Raw genomic sequence first — 23929 nt, forward strand, 5'->3', positions numbered from 1 at the left:
CAATTACGTGTTTGAGCAACTGGAGCAACGCTCTGTACGTCACTCGTTTAGTCATTCACATGCTTGCTCACGCGTTAAGTCACTCTATTACTCTCTCGCGCATGTGTGTGTGTGCATGCAAACTTTCTTTTCTATCAAACCGAGCACAACTCAGATCTATCGTCATCTATGGGCGATTTACTACCTAGTGAGTTGTGCCGGAAGTGCAACTGTACCTAACAGTCTGAGTGCATATGTACTGTTGTGTGTGATTTTCAGTGCTGCCATCTATATTACAGAAGGGAAGTGAGTGTGGTGTGTTATGATTGAATTACATTTGTAGGTCTGTTGCTCTCTGTGGCGAGACTTTTTAAAGGGGGAGATCCGCTGGCATTCGCACGTCGAAGTTGGGAACCACAGAAAATCAACTTCACCCGACCACCACTATGGTGGGGTTTGAATCTGGGTCTTCGCGATGCGAGTCCGTCACTATGACCACTCGACCACCACAGCGGCACATGCAAACTTACTAGGTCACTCTTTTGCTCACTCACTGAAATAGTCTCGTGCTGCCTGGGCAGAGGCGGAAAAACTGAGGGTTATATACAAATTTATCCATTCTACCAATTTTCTTGGCCGCTCATTCCTCAAATTTGCCGACCTGGGGCCTGATAGGCCCCCTGTAAACACGCCACTGGGGTAGTGACAAAATAAAGCTTAAATGCTCATTTCTTACGAGAGGTGTTATAACGTTCGAGAAAGACACACTGGGAATGGCTTCAGAGTTCCGATTTATTGTCAGGCTGATCGATACACTGCATTCTGATTGGGGGATTCCAACGTTCGTCTGGTCCAAGGTCTATTTATACCAGCTTGGGAACCAGGACCGTAGATACGCAACCGCTGTAAAGGTTCGGCAGCGGGCAGCAATGCTTCCAGGTGTTGTCGTGGGCATCGTAGCAAAGGACTTCTTTCGACGTAGATGTGTCAGACGATTCATTCGTGCCACTGATGGCGAAGATGGACAAACCTACAGGAGGGGGGGGGGGAAGAAGGGGGAAGATTGCCATTGAATTTACATATCAGAATATTAATCGTAAATACAATGACTTATATTCATACACAATACAGGGTGTCCCATAAATTCGTAAATTGTTTAAAAATTCATAAAAATTAAAAGATTCGGAAAGAGGGGGATTTTTCCTTGGTAAAGAAAAAAAAAATACTTCAATTTATTGTCGACAGAGAGCGCTGCATGCAAGTCCGACGGAAGTGATCGGACCCGAATTTTTCTTCAATCTTTTCTCTGTCCGAAACGTTCGTCAAGCTTTAGCCGACGATTCGGGGCTGAGGTAAAATTACTGTACTAACAGTGTTTCATCCACCATTTACGTCCAAGTGTCTCGTTCGACCAAACAGGATGTATGGCCAATGTTCTTGCAAACCGAACTTTTTTGGGTTATAGTTATCATTCCGTTATTCTTATCAGAAATCCCCGAGTATTTGGATTACCTCTATTTGACGAATCGGCAATAAATCTAGTGACCTCGTCCTAACCTAACCTCATACGTTAGAAAAAGGAAGGGGAAGGAAAAATTATATAAAAGGGAAAAATATAATAAGATAATCCAGATAAGGATTGGAAAAGAAAGTTTTTTCCCCTTTTCACCCTCACCCCCACGTGTTCTCTTCCGCTCTTACATGCATATTGTAGAAAGATACATTATGTGTGTGGAAAAACCATTAAAACGGGTATACAAAGAAAGGAGGGAAAGAAAAAGCAACTTTAGTTGAGATAGGGTAATTATAAAGCTTCGCGGTAATGAAGAGAGAGGAAAGAAAACACAGAGAACTTGTTCGAATTCATTCCACTGGCGTTTGCACGAAATATTACGTCCGTGATCGTAAAGGGGGGGGGGGGGTTAAGCCGCGTGGAATGTGTTGACATTTTTGTGGGACGCACTGTATTTCGCAAGCGAAAATTGATAGTATGAGTCGAGAACGTTACCAAACGTCACGGCGGAGATCATGTGTTTTGGACTCGGAAGAGGTGCGCAGTCAGACCACTTCATGATTTCGTGGTCGAACACGTACACGTTGGACACGCTGCACGACTGAGTTTGGTCGTCACCCTGATACGTCAAGCCTCCGATCGAGAACACTTTATCGTGGCAGTTCGCGAGGCCCAGAAAACTCAAAGACATCGGCAGTTTCGGCGTGGAAATATCTATCCTAAAGAGATGAATATATATATATATATATAGTGGTGATCATATACACAGGGTGAACGTGACATGTTCTGCAAACGAAAGGGGTTGATAGACGAGCCCGAGTGGAACATGGAACACCCCCACCAACATTGTCCTAGAATTTCTAACCGATGGGTCACCGCCGGGGTAAAAAGCGATGCCAACAGCACGCGGTGTTCCCAGGTGGTCACCCTCCCAAGTACTAACCGCGCCCGATGCTGCTTGACTTCGGTGATCGGACGAGAACCGGTGTTTTCAGCATGGAATAAGGAAAAACCAGTATAACTGTTCTCCTTCAGAGCGCAATACGGCTCACGACAGCGCTTTATGCCGGGCGTGATTGGCCGACTGCTTCTGGAGAAGTCAAATGCGTCGTGCTCCGCGTGTTTTGCCGATGTTCTCTTCACCCTTGTGTGTTTTCTTTTCCTTCAAACCGGAGAATGCTGTCGACAGAGTAGCTGATGCGAGGACCATATACTATAACATAGCCGCCCTGAGTTGATGCGCCACGCTAGGAAAACACAAACGCGTCGCGTGATTATGTAACACGTTTCTGCAGACGCGAAATGATCCAGTTTAGTTCAAGCAGCGCAAAAAGCCTAATCCTAGGAATACCCGGCTTAAGCGCATATTTGGGAAAGAGTAGAAAACTTCTATAAAGTGACACCAGTTTCGGGAAAGTATCGAAGTATCTGGATTTAATGGCAAACGACAAGCGCTGGAAGATCGGCAAGTTCAAAATCGAATTGTTACCAACGTTTTTCCATCTGTGCTTATGCAAACACCCTTCTTGCCAAAAAAATCAGTGAAATTTACCAAAAATTTGTCCATTCCACCAGCTTTTAACCGTTTGCTCGCAATACATCACTGAAATCAGCGTTTGTGGAAGGAGATGTTCGACGAGAATTCGCAATTGGCGGATACAGATCTTGGGATTGGCGATGAAATATTTTGGCGATAATTCGATTTTGAACTTTGCCGATCTTTTAGCGCTTGTAGCTAGTCACTGAATACAGATATTTGGATGAAATTGGTGTTATTTCATAGGATTTTTTTTGCTCTTTTCGAATATGTGCTGTGGTTGCGTGTAGATCTCTCACAAGTTTCACAAATCTGGGGTTTCTTTTTCAGACTTGACGCATTCTTTTCACATAACCGATTATCCACCATAACTCGAAAACGGTTCAAGATAAGACAGGGTTGAAAGGGTGTTTCGTGTTCCACTTTGGCTCGTATATCAAGCCCCCCCCCCTTTCGTTTGGCAAAACATGTCACGTTCACCCTGTATAGTCATATACAATAATAAATCGTGGCAAAATACATCAGATTATTAACATTATACAAGTTAACCAGAGGCGTATTTACAGGGAAGTTTATCGGGCTATAGTTCCGGGCGTCAATTCCGCAGGCAGCAAAACCATAAATTCACCTCTGTTTAAAGAGTGATCAAGAGAGCGTGCAAGCACGTGAGTAACCAAAGCAGTGTGCAGACATGTGAGTGACCAAAAGAGAAACTTATAAAGCGAAGGACCAAATCAGTGAACAACTGAAAGAAGGGATCAGGTCAGAAAGTGGCCAAAGCAGTGACCTAGGCAGTCATGGACTAGATCAGTGAGCACCCTAAACAGTGGCTCAGAGAGAGTGTGCAAACACGCGAATGGCCTAGAGTGTGTGTGTGTGTAAGCATCTGAATGACCAAAAGAGAAACTTACAGAGCGAAAGACTAGGTCAGTGAACAACTGAAACTGTGATCTAGAGTGCGAGGGACCAGGTCAGCGAGAAACCAAAAGTGACCTGGAAGGCGGGGGGACCAGATCAGTGGGCATCCGAAAGAGTGACCTAGAGAGCGAGGGACGAGGTCACTGAACAACTGAAACAGTGACCTGGAAGGCGAGGGACTAGGTCAGTGCCGAAAGAGTGACCTAGAGAGCGAGGGACCAGGTCAGTTAGTGACCAAAACAATGACCAACAGAGTACGGGGTGAGGTCAGGGAACAATGAAAAGTGGGACCTACAGAGTGTGGAACCAGATCAGTGAGCGATCAAAATAGTGGCTTTGACAGCGTGCAAGCATGTGAGTTATCTAGAGACAGTGCAAGAACATAAGTGATTTAGGGAGTGTGCAAGCATCTGAATAACTAAACGAGTGACCTGCAGATCAAGGGATCAGGTCGGTGAGCAACAAAAAGGCCTAGAGAGTGGAGGACCAGTTCAACAAACAACTAAAAATAGTTTCCCAGAACAGTGGTTCTCAACCTTTGGAAGCCCACGGCCTGGTAAATTTCTTTTGCGTAAGTGATAGGCCCTGTCATACACACAACTAACGAGAAATTAATGGGAGAAATGAAACACTGCTAATCATTCAAGGCCCGGTATGACTAGTGTTAGGGCTCGGAACTGGGCCGCGGCTCGGTGGTTGAGAAACACTGGCCTAAGTGATCTGTGAATGTGACGTGGGCCACTCAAGTGATCTGGAAATGCGCCATGGGACACTTCAGTTATTTGGAACAGCTCCACAGGCTAGTAACGTGATTTTCAAATGTGCTGCTGGTCACTCAAGTGATCTGTGAATATGCTGATGGAAGGGGGGGGGGGGAAGGGCACTTGATCAATTTGGAATTTTGCCGATGCTCAGACTTTAGTGATCTGGTAATGTTTGGCGGGCCACTCAAGTGCTCTGAAAGTGTCCCGCACTTTGCTCAAGTGATATGTAAAAATGCCGCTGGTCACGTAAGTGACATGTAACTGCATCGCGGGTCACTCAAGTGAGGTGGAACCGCACCGCGGTGCTACCATTTTTCGTACGGAGGATATACCTCTGGTATATCACCAGAGGTATAAGCTTCAAAGCTACCTACTTGTCACTGAGTGGGTCGTACAGTTCGACGTCTCTGACGATACACTGTTTCGAAAACTCGTCCAGTACCATTCCGCCAACGATCCAAAGCTGGTTCCTGTGAGCGCAGATGCCGCTACCCATCCTACGATGACCCATACGCATCTTTATTTCCTTCCAGGATCCTTTTTCAGGGCTATAACATTCGATGGAGTCCAGTAGCCTGCAAAGGACCCATAGTTAAACGATATAAATCTATTTAGGTTCGTAACTTTTTTCAGCAGCGACCCAAAATCGACAGTAACATCAGCTTCGTGACCCACGAGGCTGTCAACCGAAATCAGTGAAACCAGTGGAGCAATACGTGTATTCTTAACAGGACGGTAAATGGATTTCTACGACCCATCTCGGAAGCCCCTGAGAATCAAGTTAGGGACTCACCCGTAGCGCAAGAATCATTGTCTGCAAGTGGATTACGACTCTTCTCGAAAGCCTCTGCGAATCATTTTAGGGTCGTGATTCATAGCTCAAGAATCCCTCTCTGTAAGTGGATTTGTAAAACTCGTGTCGAAAGCCCCTGCAAATCAAGTTTGTGTCGTGACCCATAGCTGAAGAATCCATTCTGTAAGTGGATTTGTACGATTCTTCGTAGAATTCCCTGCGAATCAACTTTAGGTCTTGATCCCCGTAGCTTAAGGACCCCTCCCTGTAAGTGAATTTGTTCAACTCGAGTCGAAAGCCCCTGAAAATCAAATTTGAGTAATGACTAAAGAATCCCTAACTATATAAGTGGATTCGTGTACGACCCATCTCGGAGCCCCCAAGCTGTAAGTGCATTTGTACTACCCATCTCGGAAGCCCCGGCGAATCAAGTTATAAGTGGATTTGTACGACTCTTCTTGGAAGCCCCTGAAAAATTAATTTTGGGTCGTGACCCATGGCTCAAGAATCCCCATCTGTAAATGGATTCGTATGACCCCAACCCCGAAAGCTTCTGCGAATCAAGTTTGGATCATAAATAAATCCCTATCAGTAAGTGGATCTATGCGACCCATCTCGGATGACCCCGCGAATAAAGTTTGGATCGAGACTCAGTGGCGTCGGAGCCGGGGGTGCTGTGGGTGCTCGAGCACCCACGGAAGTTTGTAAAACGGGTTCGAGCACCCACAGAATTGATTCAGAAATCGAAATTTCCTACATGGGACTCAAGACGAGCACCCACAAGTTCGAAACACTTCCGACGCCCCTGTCGAGACTTATAGCTCAAAAATCCTCCGCGGCATGCAAGTTGATTCGTACCGTATCCGCAAGGAAGGCCTTGTGAATTCAGTTCAGGTCATGACCTACAGCTCAAGAATCTATGTCTAAGTTTTGGTTTTGTTCAAGAATCCCTGTGTTAAAGTGAATTCGTACGAAAGCCCCCGCGAATTAAGTTTGGCTCGTGACCCATGGCCCATGAATCAGTGTCTGTGTAAGTGGATTTGTACAACTCCTCCCGAAAGCCCCTGAGAATCAAGTTTGGATCATGACCACTAATTTAAGAAACCCTGTCCGTAAGTGGATTTACAGGTCTAGGATGCGCCCTAGCGAATCAAATTTTGGGTATTGGGAAGTTCAAGAAGCCCTGGTTGTTAGTGGATTTGAACGACCAATCTAGGAACCTCATCCTCGATTCAGATTTTGGATTGAGAGGTGCATCAAAGCGAGACAGCGACGTTACGTACCTTTCTTTCTCATCCTTGCCACCAGCGACGTAGATCACGCCATTGATAACGTCGGCACCGTGGTACTTCCTGGCGTATTTCATGGAGGGTATATCGGACCATTTTTTTGTGGGCACGTCGTAGCGACAGCAGGACGCCACTGTCACGAACTTGTCTGATTTTCCGATGATCGTGTCACATCCCCCTGGTGACGTAAGAGTGAGGTTTCATGCACACTGCTTGATCATTCATTGGTCATTCAACAAATATTTTTATTACGACACGGCACAGAGGAAAAATCAACGTAGGAATCTGGAGCGATGCAAGTGACACTTCTGGGTTTGACGTGAATGGATTCACCTCCATTAAATTTAATTTTAATTAGAAAAATTTAAATAAGAACGATCTTGATGACCCCCTTATGTGTCTTAGCCCCCCCCCCCAAACTTGATCTAACGGACCCCTTAAACCCTAAGACACCATCAACCCCGTAGAATTCTAACGAGTTTGGGAATCGTAATTGAGCCTATAAATCCCATTTGTGATAGATTTGTGCACTAAAAATTTCTGGTGATAATCGGGGTTGGTTGATTTAGTACAGACGTGAATTATAAGAAGAAAAAGAAAAAAAGTGAAGCACTCTCTGGATGTGTATTCTTAGTCATGACAGCACAGTCAATTAGGAGCTTTCCCTGTGACGTCAGAAAACTTGCATTCCCGTGCGAAATATACTCTCGTGTGACCAGGGAGGTGTGGTTTCACGGGAGAGTGGGGAGGTAATGAACTGCCTTTGTCCGATACAAACCATCCAAACCAAACCCTCAACCCACCCAACTTCATTTCCCTTATGCCGGGTTTTCCTGGGAGTAGATTTTCTGTGCCGCGTGCAACGTGAATCGCTCAGCGCGACACGCCGTCCATTCACCAATAAGAAAATTAGTATGACTGTTTTCCTACAGAGCGCAATACGCGCCTCACGATAGCGCTTTAGGTCAGGCGTGATTGGCCGACTGCTGCTTCTGGAGGAATAAAATGCGTCGTGCGCCGCGCGTTTCACCGATCTTCTCTACATTTGTGTTGTGTTTTCTTTCAATTCTGTTTAAACCGGAGCAGACGATAGAGTAGCTGATGCCAGGGCCATATACTATAATATAGCCACCCTGATCTGATGCGTCCAGCTAGGAAAACACAAATGCGTAGCGTGATTATGTAACACGTTGCTGCTGAATGAAAATTATACACGTCGGTTCACGCGGTGCAAAACACCTATTTCTAGGAAAACCCGGCTTTACACCGCCGAATATCCATTGAGATCCCCCACCACAAGCTTCTCGGAACCTCATCACAGTTACTGAACGGAACGGGTTGTGAGGAAAAAGAACGTTTCACTTTTCGTGATGAATTTCCTTTCCCTCACAAAAAAAATCACTCCCATGGCTGTTTCCTTTCCCTCAAAAAAAAAAAAAAATCACTCCCATGTTAGCCGTGGGAGTGATTTTTGAGGTTTCACTTCCAAAAATTCGATATTACAATCATCAGGGAAACACGGGGCTCACTCACCTATACAGTAGATATGATCGTCCAAGTACACAGAGCACATGTGGGTACGGGTGAACGGCATCTCTTCCATTACGGTCCATTCGTTCAGGGCTGGCACATAGCGAAGTACGTCCTGACCTGAAACGAAATTACGATAATATTATAGAACAGTGCTTTTCAACCTTTCTGAATCTAAGGACCCGTAAAAATGTCTGAAACAATCCGACGGACCCCAAACTGAGAAAGGATGATGCTTGCGCGCACCCTTGATGACGTCATTTTCTTCGATTTTCACAACAGATGGCGCCAAATTTCGTACAAAAAAGAAAAACCCACCACCACAATAATTTTTCCTAATTAAAACAGAACCACTATATACACTGGTGAAATAAATTAAGAGAATTTGTATATTTTATCGAATTTCATGAAAAGAACTGAACTGAATGTAAAACCACTGCTTCTAGACAAAAATGCAAATCTTTTACGTCAAATACGTAAGCGTACACGTGTGTGTAGGCGGAGCCAATAGAGAAACAGGCTTTATAAGCGCGCGTAAGTTAAGACGCATTTCGTCCGGTAGCACACCTCTGCGAATTTCTTGGTGTCATTTTGCAGCAATCGGTTAATTTCAAATTGTAACAGTAAAAATGAGTAACCACCAACGTTTAGATGATGGAATGAGGTGGGGAGGCTAGAAGCAGGCCAATCTCAAGTCCAGATTTGTAGAGAGTTCAATTTAACGCCCAGCGTCGTGTGTAACTTATGGAAACAGTTCCAGGATCCATCGAGAGAAAGCCTGGGCAAGGTCGTCCAAGAGCCACGACGGCCAGAGAAGATCGCCATTTGTCGATTATAGCGAGGCGTAACAGGAGCTTCTCAGCTCTCTCGTGACTTGTATGCAGCCACAGGAACCCGCGGGTGACTGTTTCCAAAAGACTTCATGAGAGAGGGATGTTTGCAAGAAGACCTGCTGTTTGCGTCCCGCTCACTTCTACGGACAGGAGAATCCGTTTATCATGGTGCAGAGAGCATAGAGATTGGAGTATGGATCAATGGGCGATCGTTCTCTTCACTTATGAGTCCCGGTTCAGCCTAAGCACCGATTCTCGCCGTACGTTCATATGGAGAGAACCAGGGACCCGCTACCTACCCTCCAATGTCCGCGAAATCGACCATTATGGCGGAGGAGGTTTAATGGTCTGGGCAGGCATCATGTTGGATGACCGCACACCTCTCCATGTCTTTGAAAGAGGCACTGTGACTGGTGTGAGGTATAGGGATGAGGTCTTGGAGCCCTATGTTCGCCTTTTCAGGGTGCAGTTAGCCCTGAGTTCATTTTAATGGACGATAACGCGAGGCCACATAGAGCTCTTCTGCTCGACGATTTTCTAGAGAGTGAGGATATTCGCCGGATGGATTGGCCAGCCAGATCTCCAGACCTTAACCCTATTGAGCATGTCTGGGACGTTCTGGGGAGGGCAATTGCAACTCGCAACCCCCCCCCCCTCCGGAAACCATCCAGAGAATGAAAACAGCGTTGCTGGACGAGTGGGACCAATTGCCACAGGAAATGATAAACTGCCTTATTTCAAGTATGAAATCACGCTGCGAGACCTGTATATCTGTAAGAGGGGACATACCCCCTATTAACCCATTTTTTGTTTATTCTGCAACCGCTTTTTCATGCCTCCCGACTCCAACGAGTGTAACGCACGATCATGCGTGTGTATTACAATTATTGAATGGTTATTTGTTTTGTATTGTATCAATGCATGTACATATCAAATTTCATCAAAATCGGTACAGTAGTTCTAGAGATAATCGACCAAATCTGCAAATTCTCTTAATTTCTCACACCAGTGTATGTTACGGAAATTTGAAATATCCGATTAGAACGCATAATTAAAAAAAACGCTCCGGCTATTATACATGATTACAGCCATTTTTGTAAGTTTAAAGTTTAATAGATTTTGTTTTTCACATTTACCGGTGATTATGTGTAATCCCCAGCTCGTATATACACTGAAGAGCCAAAAAAACTGGTTCATCTGCCTAATATCGTGTAAGGCCCCCGCGAGCACGCAGAAGTGCCGCAACACGACGTGGCGTGGACTCGACTAATGTCTGAAGTAGTGCTGGAGGTAATTGACACCATGAATCCTGCAGGGCTGTCCATAAATCCGTAGGAGTAAGAGGGGGTGGAGATCTCTCTTCTGAACAGCACGTTGCAAGGCATCCCAGATATGTTCAATAATGTTCATGTCTGGGGATTTTGGTGGCCAGCGGAAGTGTCTAAAGTCAGAAGAGTGTTCCTGGAGCCACTTTGTAGCAATTCTGGACGTGTGGGGTGTCGCATTGTCCTGCTGAAATTGTCCAAGTCCGACGGAATGCACAGTGGGCATGAATGGGTGCAGGTGATCAGACAGGATGCTTACGTACCTGTCACCTGCCAGAGTCGTATGTAGATGTATCAGGGGTCCCATATCACGCCAACTGCACACGTCCCAACCATCACAGAGCCTCCACCAGCTTGAACAGTCCCCTGTTGACATGTAGGGTCCATGAGGTTGTCTCCATACCCGTACACGTCCATCAGCTCGAAGCAATTGGAACCGAGACTCGTCAGACCAGGCAACGTGTTTCCAGTCCTCAACAGTGCAATGTCGGTGTTGTCGGGCCCAGGCGAGGCGTAAAGCTGTGTGTCGTGCAGTCGTCAAGGGTACACGAGTGGGCCTTCGGCTCCGAAAGCCCATATCGATGATGTTTCGTTGAATGGTTCGCACGCTGACACTTGTTGATGGCCCAGCATTGAAATCTGCAGCAATTTGTGGAAGGGTTGCACGTCTGTCACGTTTAATGATTCTCGTCAGTCGTCCCGTTCTTGCATGATCTTTTTCCGGCTGCAGCGATGTCGTAGATTTAATTTTTTACCGGATTCCCGATATTCGCGGTACACTCGTGAAATTGTCGTGCGTGAAAATCCAAATTTCATCGCTACCTCGGAGATGCTATGTCGTTCCCATCTCTCGTGCGCCGACTATAACACCACGTTCAAACTCACTTAAATCTCGATAACCTGCCATTGTAGCAGCAGTAACCGATCTAACAACTATGCCAGGCACTTGTTGCGTTATATAGGCGTTGCGGACCGCAGCTCCGTACTCTGATTGGTTCCATATCTCTTTATTTGCACACGCATGCCTGTACCATTTTCTTTCTGCTCTTCAGTTTATATTGGTTAATATAAATCGTCAATAAATTATTTAAATTTACCGGAAATTTTGTGCTCAAATTTCAGTATAGGAGGATGGTTTCGATCAGTGATGTTGGTTATATTTCAAAATGGTGATAAATGTGAAGAATGCTAACATTACAATGCTGATAATATTTATAATTTATACTTTTTTTCGTTCTCATAAGGAGTCATTCAAGTATTCCGTCAGCATCGAGGAGGGGGGGGGTCGGATATGCTGACAAGGGGGGGGGTTTGAAGGTTGCTTACGTCATCAACCACCCCTTTTTGAAGATATGAAATATTCTAAGCTGCTGACGGAGGGGGGGGGGACAGAAATGGCTGAAAATCTGCTTACGTAACACTTGAATGGCCCCTAACACATATGTTCATTTACAGTATTTTAACGTGTATAAGGAACCATTTTTTACAAATCCACTTGCAAAAGTTAGGGATTCTAGAACTATGGGTCCCAATCCAAATTTGATTCCCAGGGGCTTTCGAGGAGGGTAATACAAATCCACTTACGGCAAAGGATTCTTCATCTATGGGTTCTAACCCAAACTTCATTCGTAAGGACTTCCGAGATGGGTCGTAAAAATCCGCTTACAGCCAAGGATTCTTGATATATCAGTCACGACTGAAACTCGATTCACAGAGTCGAGCGAGAGATGGGGGTCTTCCAATCCACTTACAGGCGGGGATTATTGAGCTATGAGTCCCAATCCAAATTCGATTCCCCAGGGGCTTCCGAGGAGGGTCATACAAATCCACTTACGCCAAGAGATTCTTGAGCTATGGGTTCCAATCCGAACTTGATTTGCAGTGACTTCCTAGATTCGGTCGTACATATTCACTTACAGCCAGGGATTGAATAATAGAACGAGCCACCTATTGAGTGAGCTAGCGAGAGAGAGGGAGTGAGCGATTTGTGAGTGAGTCAGCGAGAGCGAGCAAGCTGGCTAGCTCTAGTGACAGGCCGATTCCAGTCTCCAGCAAGTTAGAATAAATAAAGAAGTCGCTCTCGAATTTTCAGCTCCGTCGCCTAAGCTTATTAATGGTCGTTTGCTCACTCACTCTCGGTCATTGCTCGTTCTCTTACTTGCTCAATCATTAGCTCACTCACTCGTGCCGAATTTTTTTTCGTAAATTTTTTGTAAATTGATTGGAATTAACACCGTAACCCCCCAAAATAAACTCACATTGTTCCTGGTCCCGTATCAATGATAACATTGACGCTCTCCTGGTTGATCGTGCATCGGAGTCGCTCACTCCAAAGACCAAGATGACCGCGGAATCCATATGGAGCTTCATAGCCATATCTGTGAGCGATACTTTACTCTCGCGCGCGGACTCGAACAATGATCCGGCTCTGGCGTTTGACGAGGACCTATTTCTGCCCGGGATACGCAGGCAACTGAACCAGCTTTGATTGTCCTGAGCCGGTTCTTCTGATTGTTCCGAACTCTGGTGACGTGAACAGAGTGATAAATTAGCTTTTCGAGTCACGTTATAGAAATTGCTTACATTATTGATCAGAAAATTTTCCACCACACGTGATATCATAGAGCAGCGTTTCTCAACCAATGGTCCGCGGGTAGACTTGATGAAATTATTTATCCGTTGTTATTGATATTAATGATATCCATATTGGGTTCAAATAAAATTATACGCAGATACACCCGGTTCAGTGAGCCAATAAGTGAGCGAGGAATGATCGAGTGAGTGAGTCATTCAATGATGAAGTACTTAGCGAGTGAGTGAAAGTGTTTAGTGTTGGTGAGTGAGCGAGTGAAAGAGTGAATGGCATAGAATAGAGTAAGTGACCCTAGTGGGTGAGTGAGCGTCATGGAGAATGACCCACCAGTAGACTGAGTGACTTAGTGAGTAAGAGTGATCTGTTGATTGAGTGTGAGAGCGATCTAGTCGGTAAGTGAAACGACCTAGTGATTGAGTGTGTGCAGCAGACTGAGCGACCTAGTAAGTGATTGAAGTAGTTAGTGATAGAGTGAGCAACCAGGTGATTGAGTGAATAACAAAATGAACAACTTAATGAGTTGATGATGAAATGAGTGACCTAGGAAGTGAGTGACCAAGGGAGCAACCCAGTGAGTGATAGAATGAGCTATCTAGAGATTGACTGAGGGAGTGAGAATGAGCTAGCTCTAGTGACAGGCTGGTTTCGCTCATTTATTCACTCATCGTTCACTTGCTCACACTATCGTTCATTCCCTAATGTCGAACTGATGTCGGTCAATTGTTTTCAAACAGTTCCTCATCAGCGAGTATGTGATCAGGTGATTGAGCAAGTGAGTGAATGTGTGATCGAATGAACTGGCGAATAAGTGAGTGAGTGACCGAATGAGTAAACTGGTGAGTGATTGAACGAGTAAGCGATTGAGCGAGCCAGTGATCGTATGAGGGGACCGAGTGAGTGAGTGACTGTACAAATGACAGAGGGAGTGAATGACATAGTAAGTGAGTAACCACGTGAGCGATCAGGTGAGTATCAGAGTGAGTGAATAATCGTATGAGTGATCGGGTGTGTGACAGAGTGCACGACATAGTGAGTGCGTGACCTAGCGAATTACATAGCGAGTAAGTAATCGTATGAGTGACATAGTGAGCGAGTAATCGTATGAGTGACCGGGTCGGTGAGTAACTGTATGAATGACAGAGTGAGTGACCAAGTGCATGACCGTGAGTGAGTGACCAAGTGCCAATAGGTTAAAAAATATGAATTGCAGGTTTTTCCATGATGTGTGGTGAACCCGTGCCCGGAAAATTCACCGCCAGCAATTTACCGATAGGATAATTCACAACCATGAAAATTCACCGAATGGGGAAAATTCATCGACCAACAACAATTAATTCATCGACAAAGTGAGTGAGCGCATGAGTGAGTGATTCCAGTATCCATGACAGTGGGTGAGTGACCAAGTGCATGACAGTGAGTGAGTGACCAAGTGCATGACATTGAGTGAGTGACCAAGTGCATGACAGTGAGTGAGTGACCAAGTGCATGACATTGAGTGAGTGACCAAGTGCATGACAGTGAGTGAGTGACCAAGTGAATGCCTGAGTGAACTAGTGAGTGTCTAAGTGATTTAGTGAGTGACCAAGTGGATCGCTCACCTGCTCACTCACTCACTCGATCATTTGCTCACCTGCCCACTCACGAACACTCTGACTTATTTAATCACTCACTCACTTTGTCGATGAATTAATTGTTGTTGGTCGATGAATTTTCCCCATTCGGTGAATTTTTATGGTTGTGAATTATCCTATCGGTAAATTGCTGGCGGTGAATTTTCCGGGCACGGGTTCACCACACATCATGGAAAAACCTGCAATTCATATTTTTTAACCTATTGGCAACGACACTTCATATTTAGATCATAAAAATCACAGCCCTAATAATTAAATAATAATTGATCACTTAATGATTCACCCCATCACCTATCACAAACGACAATCGTCAAACTCCAGTATCTACGTTCACGCGGGAAAAGAGGGGAGAGAGAGATATCAAAAGGAGGGGAAAAAAAAGTAAACAACCGTACTGCACCTGCGCAGATATGGCAAGCGTCGCGCGATCCCGTTGGAATCGGATATTATTCTCTTCTGTTGTAGCCGGAAATCACTGTCTGAAGATCGCTACTAATGAATGATGTTCTGGTACTTTCTGAGCGATGGGATCGGTCGCTTCTCCAGTGGACGACCGGCCTGCGGCCCACGCGAAGGCTCAGTAATAAACTGTTATTGGTTGTGTGCAATATATACATAACATGGGGGGGGGGGGCCGTGTTCGCGTCAGGTCACTTCCCACGCGTCTCAAAATATGCCTAGCACTGGGGGTCCTTGGTCGTTTTTTGGAGCACGGACCCCTCGCGTCATTAAAATGAGGACCATGGATCTATTTTCGGAATAATATTCAATATAACTACGTAAAATGAAGAAGATAATTTGTGTTGTCTTTTCCACCGCTCTCACGCTTGAGTGATCTGGAACAGCACCACCGGTCTTTTAAGTGAGCTGTAAATGCGCCGCTTGAGTGATATGGTGGCATGCCGCGGTCAGTGAAGTGATTTCCAAATGTGCTGTGTGCCGGTCACTCAAGTGATTTGGGACTGCGTCACGTTTCACTCAAGTGATCTATAAATGTCTGACGGGTCACTAAAGCGATGTTTAAGTTTACCGCGGGAACAAGCAAAGCTCAAACAAATTCTAACTGTGCCACGTTTCACTTTAGATATATGTAAATGGTCACACTTTAAAGTCCTGTAATTATGACGCAATACGCTTAAGTTATTTGGAACAGCACCACCGGTCATTTAAGTGCTCTGCAAATGTACCGCGGGCCACTCGAGTCATCTGGAACTGTGCTGTGGGTCACTCAAGTAATCTGGGGATGCGCCACGAGAACAACTAAGTAATGTGGAACTGCACCTTGGGTCACTTAGTCATTTGGAACTGTGCCGCGCTCCGCTTGAGTGGTATTATACCGTAGTTTGCCCCGCGTGTCACTGAATTAATCTGTAAATGTTATGCGGGTCACACCGAAGAGATCTTTATACGTGCCGCGGGTAAATCACGTACATTACAACTGTGTCATATTTCACTCATATGATCTGCAAATGTGCCACGGGTCACACTGGAAACACTTCAATGATTTAATTCTAGAATTACAGTATTTGTCTCATTGATTCTGCGAATATATCCATCTATATTCTAAACTTATTTCTCTCATTCATCCGGTAATGTGCCACGGCACGCTCAAGTGATCTGAAACAGCATCACCGGCCACTTAAGTGATCTAAAAATGCGCCACGGTCACAGAAGTGATCTAAAAATGCGCCACGGTCACAGAAGTGATCTCTAAATGTTATATGCGGGTCACTAGATACATCTCTAAATGTTACGCAGGTTATTGAATCGATCTCCAAATGTTATGCGGGTCACTGAAGAGATCTCTAAATGTGCCGCACATCACTGTAGTGATCACTAAATGTGCCGCGGGTCACTCAAGTGGTCTGGGAATGAGCCGCGAGGACAATTAGGTGATGTGGAATTGTGTCGCTTGATTCATTTTCACAAAATTAGGTTTGAGGTCATAAGCCACATAAGATGACTCAGAGGGCCATATTTAGCCCGTGGGCCACGGGTTGAGCTTGCGTATGTTCCATGTTTATAGTCAAACGAAACCCTTACTTTTGAGCTATCTCGTCCAAGAATTTCCAGAACATCTTCTCTGGTCCTGAAACCTCTGTAGTGAGCCTGCAGAATCTCAGCTGCTTCTTCGATCACGCGTCGTTGGTACTTCTTCCTCTCGTACAGGTAGGCCTCCTGTAAAATGTACAACTTCACGAGCCTTCACATGGATTTCACACATTCAAAGTTTACAGCAGAGCCGCCCTTAGGAGTGTGCACCGGGTACGATCACACGGCCCCCCCCCCCACGGTTTGGTGGGGGCCCTCGCACTTACGTAATATAGAGGTGAAGAATATACATAGTATATCAAATACATTTTTTTTGTAACAAGGTGTCTGAGCTTCAACTGATATAATTCTGGAATTTTCATCAATTCCAGAATTACTTCTCGCATTAATTCTGATAAGAATATCTATCCATTTTCTAGAATTATTTCTCTCTAATTCTGAGAATTTTCATCAATACTTGAATTGTTTCTCTCGGTAATTCTGAATTTAAATCAATTCTGGTATTTTTCTCTCATTGATTCTGTACCTTAATCAATATTCTGTGGACTTTTATGGTATTAATTTAGAACCTTGGGGCTGAATTCTCTGGAACTTTTTCATCCTTTGATTCTGAATCTTTATGAATTTTGTGTGATTTTTATCTCTCATTAATTCCGTTAATCAATACTTCTGTAGACTTTGTCATTAATTTAGAACCATCATATATTCTGGGATTTTTCCTCCTTTTGATTCTGTGTATCTTTATCAATATTCTGTGGACTTTTATGGTATTAATTTGGAACCTTCATCAATTCTCTGGGACTTTTTCATCCTTTGATTCTGAATCTTCACCAGTTCTGTGTGATTTTTTTCTTTCATTAATTCTGAATCAAATCTCATTAATTCTGTTAATCAATACTCTGTAGACTTTGTCATTAATTTAGAACCATCATCAATTCTGGGATTTTTCCTCCCTTTGATTCTGTGTATCTTTATCAATATTCTGTGGACTTTTATGGTATTAATTTGGAACCTTCATCAATTCTCTGGGACTTTTTCATTCTTTGATTCTGAATCTTCATAAGTTCTGTGTGATTTTTTTCTCTCATTAACTCTGAATGTTAATCAATATTCTATAGGCATTTATGTCATTAATTTAGAACCTTCATCAATTCTGGGATTTTTCCTCCCTCTGATTCTGAATCTTTATCAAGTCTGCGATTTTCTCTCTCATTAATTCTGAATGTTAATCGATATTCTGTGGGCTTTTGATGTTATTAATTCGGAGAAATCTTCATCGATTCTTTTTTTCTTCCCTTGAATTGCGAATCTTTATCAATATTCTGGGATTTTTCGTAATTAATTCTGAATTTTCATCAATTTTTGGATTTTTGTCATTAATTCTGAATTTCCATCAATACTGGGAGCTTTCTCTCTCATTAATTATAAATCTTTATCAGTATTCTGGGATTATTTTTTTTAATCATTAATTCGGAAACTTCATCAATTCTGTGATTTTTCTCTCATTAGTTCTGAATCTTTCTCAATATTCTGAACAATTCTGGGATTTTTTCTCTCACACAAGGATTGTTAATTTTTATCTGAACTTTTTAATTAATTTATTCTGAATTTCTCCCCCCCCCCCCAATTCTGGAATTTCCTCTCTCATTAATTCTGAACTTTCATCAATTCTGGAATTTTTTCTTTGATTAATTTTGAATTTTCTGGTGAGTAGATATTTTTCATCATTTTTCTATGTATTTGGTGATAATTCATGAATATTTGGATGTCTATCCCCCCCCCCCCCACAAAATATATAAAATCGGGTGCCCCCGAAATTATTTTCACTCCGAGCTCCGCGTCTGATAAGTGTGGCCCTGGTCTACAGACATCTCGAAAAAAAAAAATGATTTTGTCATCTGTTATTTTTAAGTTATAAAAGTCCGCACGTACCGTTAATATCACCGGCTTCTTCTTGACCGTGTATATACGGGGTCTACACGCATACGATGCAAATACGTGCTCTCCGCTGATCATTCTTGCAGCAATGTAACTATAGACGGGGGAGGGGAAGGCAAAAGCAAATTACAACTCCGTTGATCGAACGGTACGAAAATCAAGTCAATCTTCGAATTACGAACAGGTTTCGAGCTTCGTTCGTAAATCGAAATCACGCCAATTCGGTGGAAACTCGTAGATTTTACGTTTCACTCGGGGGCCAGCCTAGAACGGCTTTCCAAACCGTTTACGGATTTTTTTCCAGCGATTTCTTTACTTTTCACATGCCTCAGGGTCCTTCCAAAGATCTCGGTCTATCACAGGAATTCTTAACCAGAGGTCCATGTACCTTGGAGTCCTTGGGGGTATTTCAGGAGGAGATATTAGGGGGTCCGTGAGCTTCGATGAGAGAAAACAATCAAGCGATTGCTTTCCACATTTTTTCCCCTTACTCTGTTAAAGGGTTCGTAGCTTTTGGTGCAGGAGTAGTCGTTCTTAACCACGGGGGGGGGGGGGGGACACAGACCTCCCTTTGGGTCTTTAGGGAGTTTTCGGGGGGGGGGGGTCGGTGAGCTAGATTGTGAATATTTTACTCATATTTTATTGTTTTTCCTCATTCTGTTAAGGGTACGGGGCTATTCATTTTATTGACTGGTACGTGGTCTTCATCTTATTGTCACCGGAAGCCGGGGGGGGGGGTTCTAATTAAAACTAAAATAACCCCTGGTCTATATACTCATCACTCCGTCCAATTTAGATGCGAATGGGATAGTCAAAATAAAATCCGTGCCGCAAAGGACCAGCCAACCTAGAATTAGTCCTAGACAGGGTGTCCAAGAACTCTAAAATGAGAAGGGCATGTCCTGTGCACACCTCGGGACAATTTTTTTTTTATAATTTATCACAACGTCGCAAACTGCAGTTTTTTCAGAGAAGTGCGTGGTAACATGCGATTTAAGTCATTGGCGCCAAAAAGAAATATCTATTGTGTATTCCTGGCAGAAAAGGGGAAAAATGTGTTTTCCCTATGTATACCCAGTCAGACAAGGAAAAAAAGGCTTCGCTTCTCCACAATTGCGTGTGACAGAAAAGGAGAAATTTCCCTATCGGTCCTCATTTCGTGAGCAAGGTTGCCATATTTTGGCGACTTCTCGAGTAGGATAATGCCCGCGCATCCCTCGAATCCGTGAGTTACGACCTTGGGTTCCATAGCAAAATTTACTTATCGAGACGTTTTCTATCAACTCCCTTTCATTTTGGCGGAAGAGTTACGAAAACACCCTTGTATTTATTTCCCTTCTAGTTCCCTCCCCACAGTCAATCTATTTCACTCCTGTGGTCCCCATATTCAAGATTAATTTCTCTATTTACTAATTAAATACGTTACTTGCGTATCTTTCGTTCACTTGGCTTTTGCCCATGGGCGCCCCCCCCCGGGAGCCACAGAGCTCCAAATATTTTGTGTGATTGGAGACTAAAACTCTGTAATTTAGAGGGGGAACTCCACCCCCCCCCCAATCCAGCACCCGAAGCACCAGAACTTGCTCTCCCCTAGTTGTGGACCTGGGTACACATAGTACAGGGGTTCCTGACCCTTTTCAGCCACGGTCAGAAATAAACGGCAAGATCACCTTTGCACCCATTGGACAGTTTGTTCTTCGAGCTTAGTGAAACCAGTGACGCAATAAGTGCATTTATAACAGACTGTAAATGGATCTGTACGGCCCATCTTGGTAAGCCTTGCGAATCTCGTTTGCGTTGTGACCCATAGCCCAAAAGTCTCTAGATGTAATGTGGACTTGTACAACTCTTTTCGGAAGCCCCGGGAATAAATTTTGGGTCGTGGCCCACAGCTCGAAAGTGCCTGGTTGTAAACGTATATGCACGACCCTTCTTGGAAACCCCTGCGAATCATTGTTTGGGTCGGGACCCATAGCTCAAGAGACTCTTCTGTAAGCAGATTAGTACGACCCTTCTTAGAAGCTCTTTCGAATCAAGCTTAATCGTGAACCATAGTCCAAAAGGTCCTTGGCTGTGTAAGTGGATTTGTATGACCCATCTCAGAAGCCCCTGCGAATCAAGTTTGGGTTGAGAGCTATAGCTCAAGACCCCACCGGGTAGTTAGCGGATTTGAACGACCCATCTCGGAAAAACCCCGTGCGACTCAAGTGTAAGTTACAACCCATAGTATAAAGCCTTCAAAATACAAAGGATCTATTCTAGAGTCAAAATAGCGGCAATAGTCCGGTTCAATCTTTTTCTGAATGCCGCCAAAGTCGATATGGGATTCACCAAAGTACTTCGATCCGTAACTCGAAACGTCTGTAAGCCGTGGAGTTACTGCAGACAAAGATGATATCAATGTACGTACCATGTAGCTCTGAGAAGCATCAGGTTCACATCCGGGACTTTGGTGACCTGCGGCAGCAGTGGAGGGTTCTGGCAACTGACGACTTCCTTCAGCGTCATCATTGGGAAACGGACGCACGACATCACTTGCTTGGTGTAGCGCTCCCTATGGACGAAATCCACGGACAACCATTTCAGGGCAGCCAGGAATACGATGACTTCACTGGGTATAATAAGTATAATAAGATGGTATAAGCAGGGTCAGTATCAATAACCGGACCAAAAAAGAAAAAAGGGGGGGGGTCCATATTTTGGAGCAGCGTCCCACAGCCACCCTTATCAGACGAGAGGCCAGTTGCGACAATAACTTACGAACTTCTAATACCGATTTTATGCATGTTGTGGGGTAGTGGAATCGACATTTAGTGATTTATGAATCATTACAGAATATATAGGAATGCTGAAAAACCATCTACTCACCAATGAAAAATGAAAGTTGCTGATCGTCCCGCATATACGGGACTCGAGTGCGTACGCAGGAGAGGGAGAGTTCATTGCAACTTTTATAAACCTTTGGAAGCCCGCGGAACGGTTTCATTCATTTTTGTAAGTATAAGGCCCGGTCAAACACATGGGTAACAGTGAATGATTACTGTTACTGGGGGGGGGGGGAAATTAAACGACCAATGACTCGCGGCCAGTTTTAATGATCGCAAGGAACGGTACTGGGCCGCGGCCCGGCGGTTGAGAAACACTGTTGTAGAAGGGGTATCTTTAATTGTTTGAAAAGTGGAAATGTATGCGGAGTCTATTTCTACTTCAGAATGATACGGATGAAGGACTTCTGCGTGGTGAAAAAGTGTAGAAGGGTTGCTGAAGAGTATGTCCATCTCTCTCTCCCCCCCCCCCCCCACCATACAATGCCATAGTTCAATCTAGATTCTATTAACGTGGAATAAAGAAGTTTTAAAATGCATCGTGGGAGCATTTATTCCCGATAAAATAAAATTCCCTAAGTTTCGATTTAATTCTAAACTTAAATATTTAAAATATGCGGTTTCCAGGATAGTTTTGAATGTCAAAAAAAATCCTCTAAATACTTAGAGGTCTATTTTATTAAAAGAGTCTTCTCAAGTTGCACAGGCCATTTATGTATATTAGGAATAAAATAGGTTCAAGTACTGATCCTAGGGGTACACCAGGTCTTTTAGAACTCAAAACGGAATTTACTTTCACACTTTGAACTCTGTTAGTAAGATATGTTTTGTATAATTTGGGGCCATTCAAGTATTACGTAAGCAGATTTTTAGCCATTTTCGACCCCCCCCCACCTTGTCAGCAAAAGCCAGCAAAACACTGATCAACCCCCCTTGTCAGCAAAATTTCGTCAGCAGCTTAGAATATTTCATATCTTCAAAAAGGGTGGTTGATGACGTAATCAATCTTCAAGCCCCCTCTCCCCCCTTGTCATCAAAAAACAGCAAATCCGAAACCCCCCCTCCTCCCCTCGATCCTGACGTAATACTTGAACGACCCCTTTATGTGGCAAACCCCGAATTTCTGCGTATCCAAGTTTGGGTGGAAGAATACTATGATTCACGGTATCAAACGCTTTGCTGATATCTAAAAATAATGATGCAACTTTACAATTACTGTTATCTGCTATATACACATTTGAATTCAGAATTAATGAGAGGAAAAAATCCAGAATTCATAGAAATTCAAAACCGAATGGAAATTCAAAATTAGTGACAGAAATAATTCCAGAAGAGATTCAATCAAGAAAATTGCAGAAGAGACTCAATCAAGAAAATTGCAGAAGAGACTCAATCAAGAAAATTGCAGAAGAGACTCAATCAAGAAAATTGCAGAAGAGATTCAATCAAGAAAATTGCAGAAGAGAAAATTGCAGAAGAGATTCAATCAAGAAAATTGCAGAAGAGAAAATTGCAGAAGAGATTCAATCAAGATAATTCCAGAAGAGATTCAATCAAGATAATTCCAGAAGAGATTCAATCAAGATAATTCCAGAAGAGATTCAATCAAGATAATTCCAGAAGAGATTCAATCAAGAAAATTCCAGAAAAGATTCAATCAAGAAAATTCCAGAAGAGACTCAATCAAGAAAATTCCAGAAGAGACTCAATCAAGAAAATTCCAGAAGAGACTCAATCAAGAAAATTCCAGAAGAGATTCAATCAAAAAATTGCAGAAGAGAAAATTCCAGAAAATATTCAATCAAGAAAATTGCAGAAGAGAAAATTCCAGAAAAGATTCAATCAAGAAAATTCCAGAAGAGACTCAATCAAGAAAATTCCAGAAGAGACTCAATCAAGAAAATTGCAGAAGAGATTCAATCAAGAAAATTCCAGAAGAGATTCAATCAAGAAAATTGCAGAAGAGATTCAATCAAGAAAATTCCAGAAGAGATTCAATCAAGATAATTCCAAAAAGAGATTCAATCAAGATAATTCCAGAAGAGAAAATTGCAGAAGAGATTCAATCAAGAAAATTGCAGAAGAGAAAATTGCAGAAGAGATTCAATCAAGATAATTCCAGAAGAGATTCAATCAAGATAATTCCAGAAGAGATTCAATCAAGATAATTCCAGAAGAGATTCAATCAAGAAAATTCCAGAAGAGATTCAATCAAGAAAATTCCAGAAAAGATTCAATCAAGAAAATTCCAGAAGAGACTCAATCAAGAAAATTCCAGAAGAGACTCAATCAAGAAAATTCCAGAAGAGACTCAATCAAGAAAATTCCAGAAGAGACTCAATCAAGAAAATTCCAGAAGAGATTCAATCAAAAAAATTGCAGAAGAGAAAATTCCAGAAAATATTCAAT

At 43.4% G+C, this 23929-nt stretch overlaps 1 protein-coding gene and 1 pseudogene across 1 annotated transcript; both read right to left on the reverse strand.

Annotated features, from left to right (window-relative positions):
• Nucleotides 1-754: 754 nt before the first annotated feature.
• On the reverse strand, nt 755-16861 carry LOC149071485 (kelch-like protein 41b). The gene is made up of 5 exons (XM_089247916.1): nt 16749-16861; nt 8327-8443; nt 5086-5286; nt 1988-2211; nt 755-1009 (listed from the first exon to the last, which is right to left on the reverse strand). Exons 1-5 carry the CDS (start codon nt 16781-16783, stop codon nt 843-845), a joined length of 744 nt encoding a protein of 247 aa, XP_089104042.1. The 5' UTR covers nt 16784-16861; the 3' UTR covers nt 755-842.
• LOC149071486 (5S ribosomal RNA) lies at nt 2387-2505 on the reverse strand (annotated as a pseudogene).
• Nucleotides 16862-23929: the final 7068 nt, after the last annotated feature.

This window comes from Pholcus phalangioides, unplaced genomic scaffold, assembly GCF_987345545.1.
Source record: "Pholcus phalangioides strain wild (caught in Gottingen) unplaced genomic scaffold, Ppha-v1.0 ptg000018l_1, whole genome shotgun sequence".
In the NCBI taxonomy this organism is placed as follows: Eukaryota; Metazoa; Arthropoda; class Arachnida; order Araneae; family Pholcidae; genus Pholcus; species Pholcus phalangioides.

Excerpts from the sequence above, each read along its gene's own strand:
- LOC149071485 (XM_089247916.1), bottom strand. The coding sequence starts at position 16,783 with ATGTTCTGGAAATTCTTGGACGAGATAGCTCAAAA. Across the intron at positions 5,287-8,326 it reads CGATCATATCTACTGTATAG|GCTACTGGACTCCATCGAAT; the intron begins GTGAGTGAGCCC and ends GGTCCTTTGCAG. Across the intron at positions 1,010-1,987 it reads GATCTCCGCCGTGACGTTTG|GTTTGTCCATCTTCGCCATC; the intron begins GTAACGTTCTCG and ends CCCCTCCTGTAG.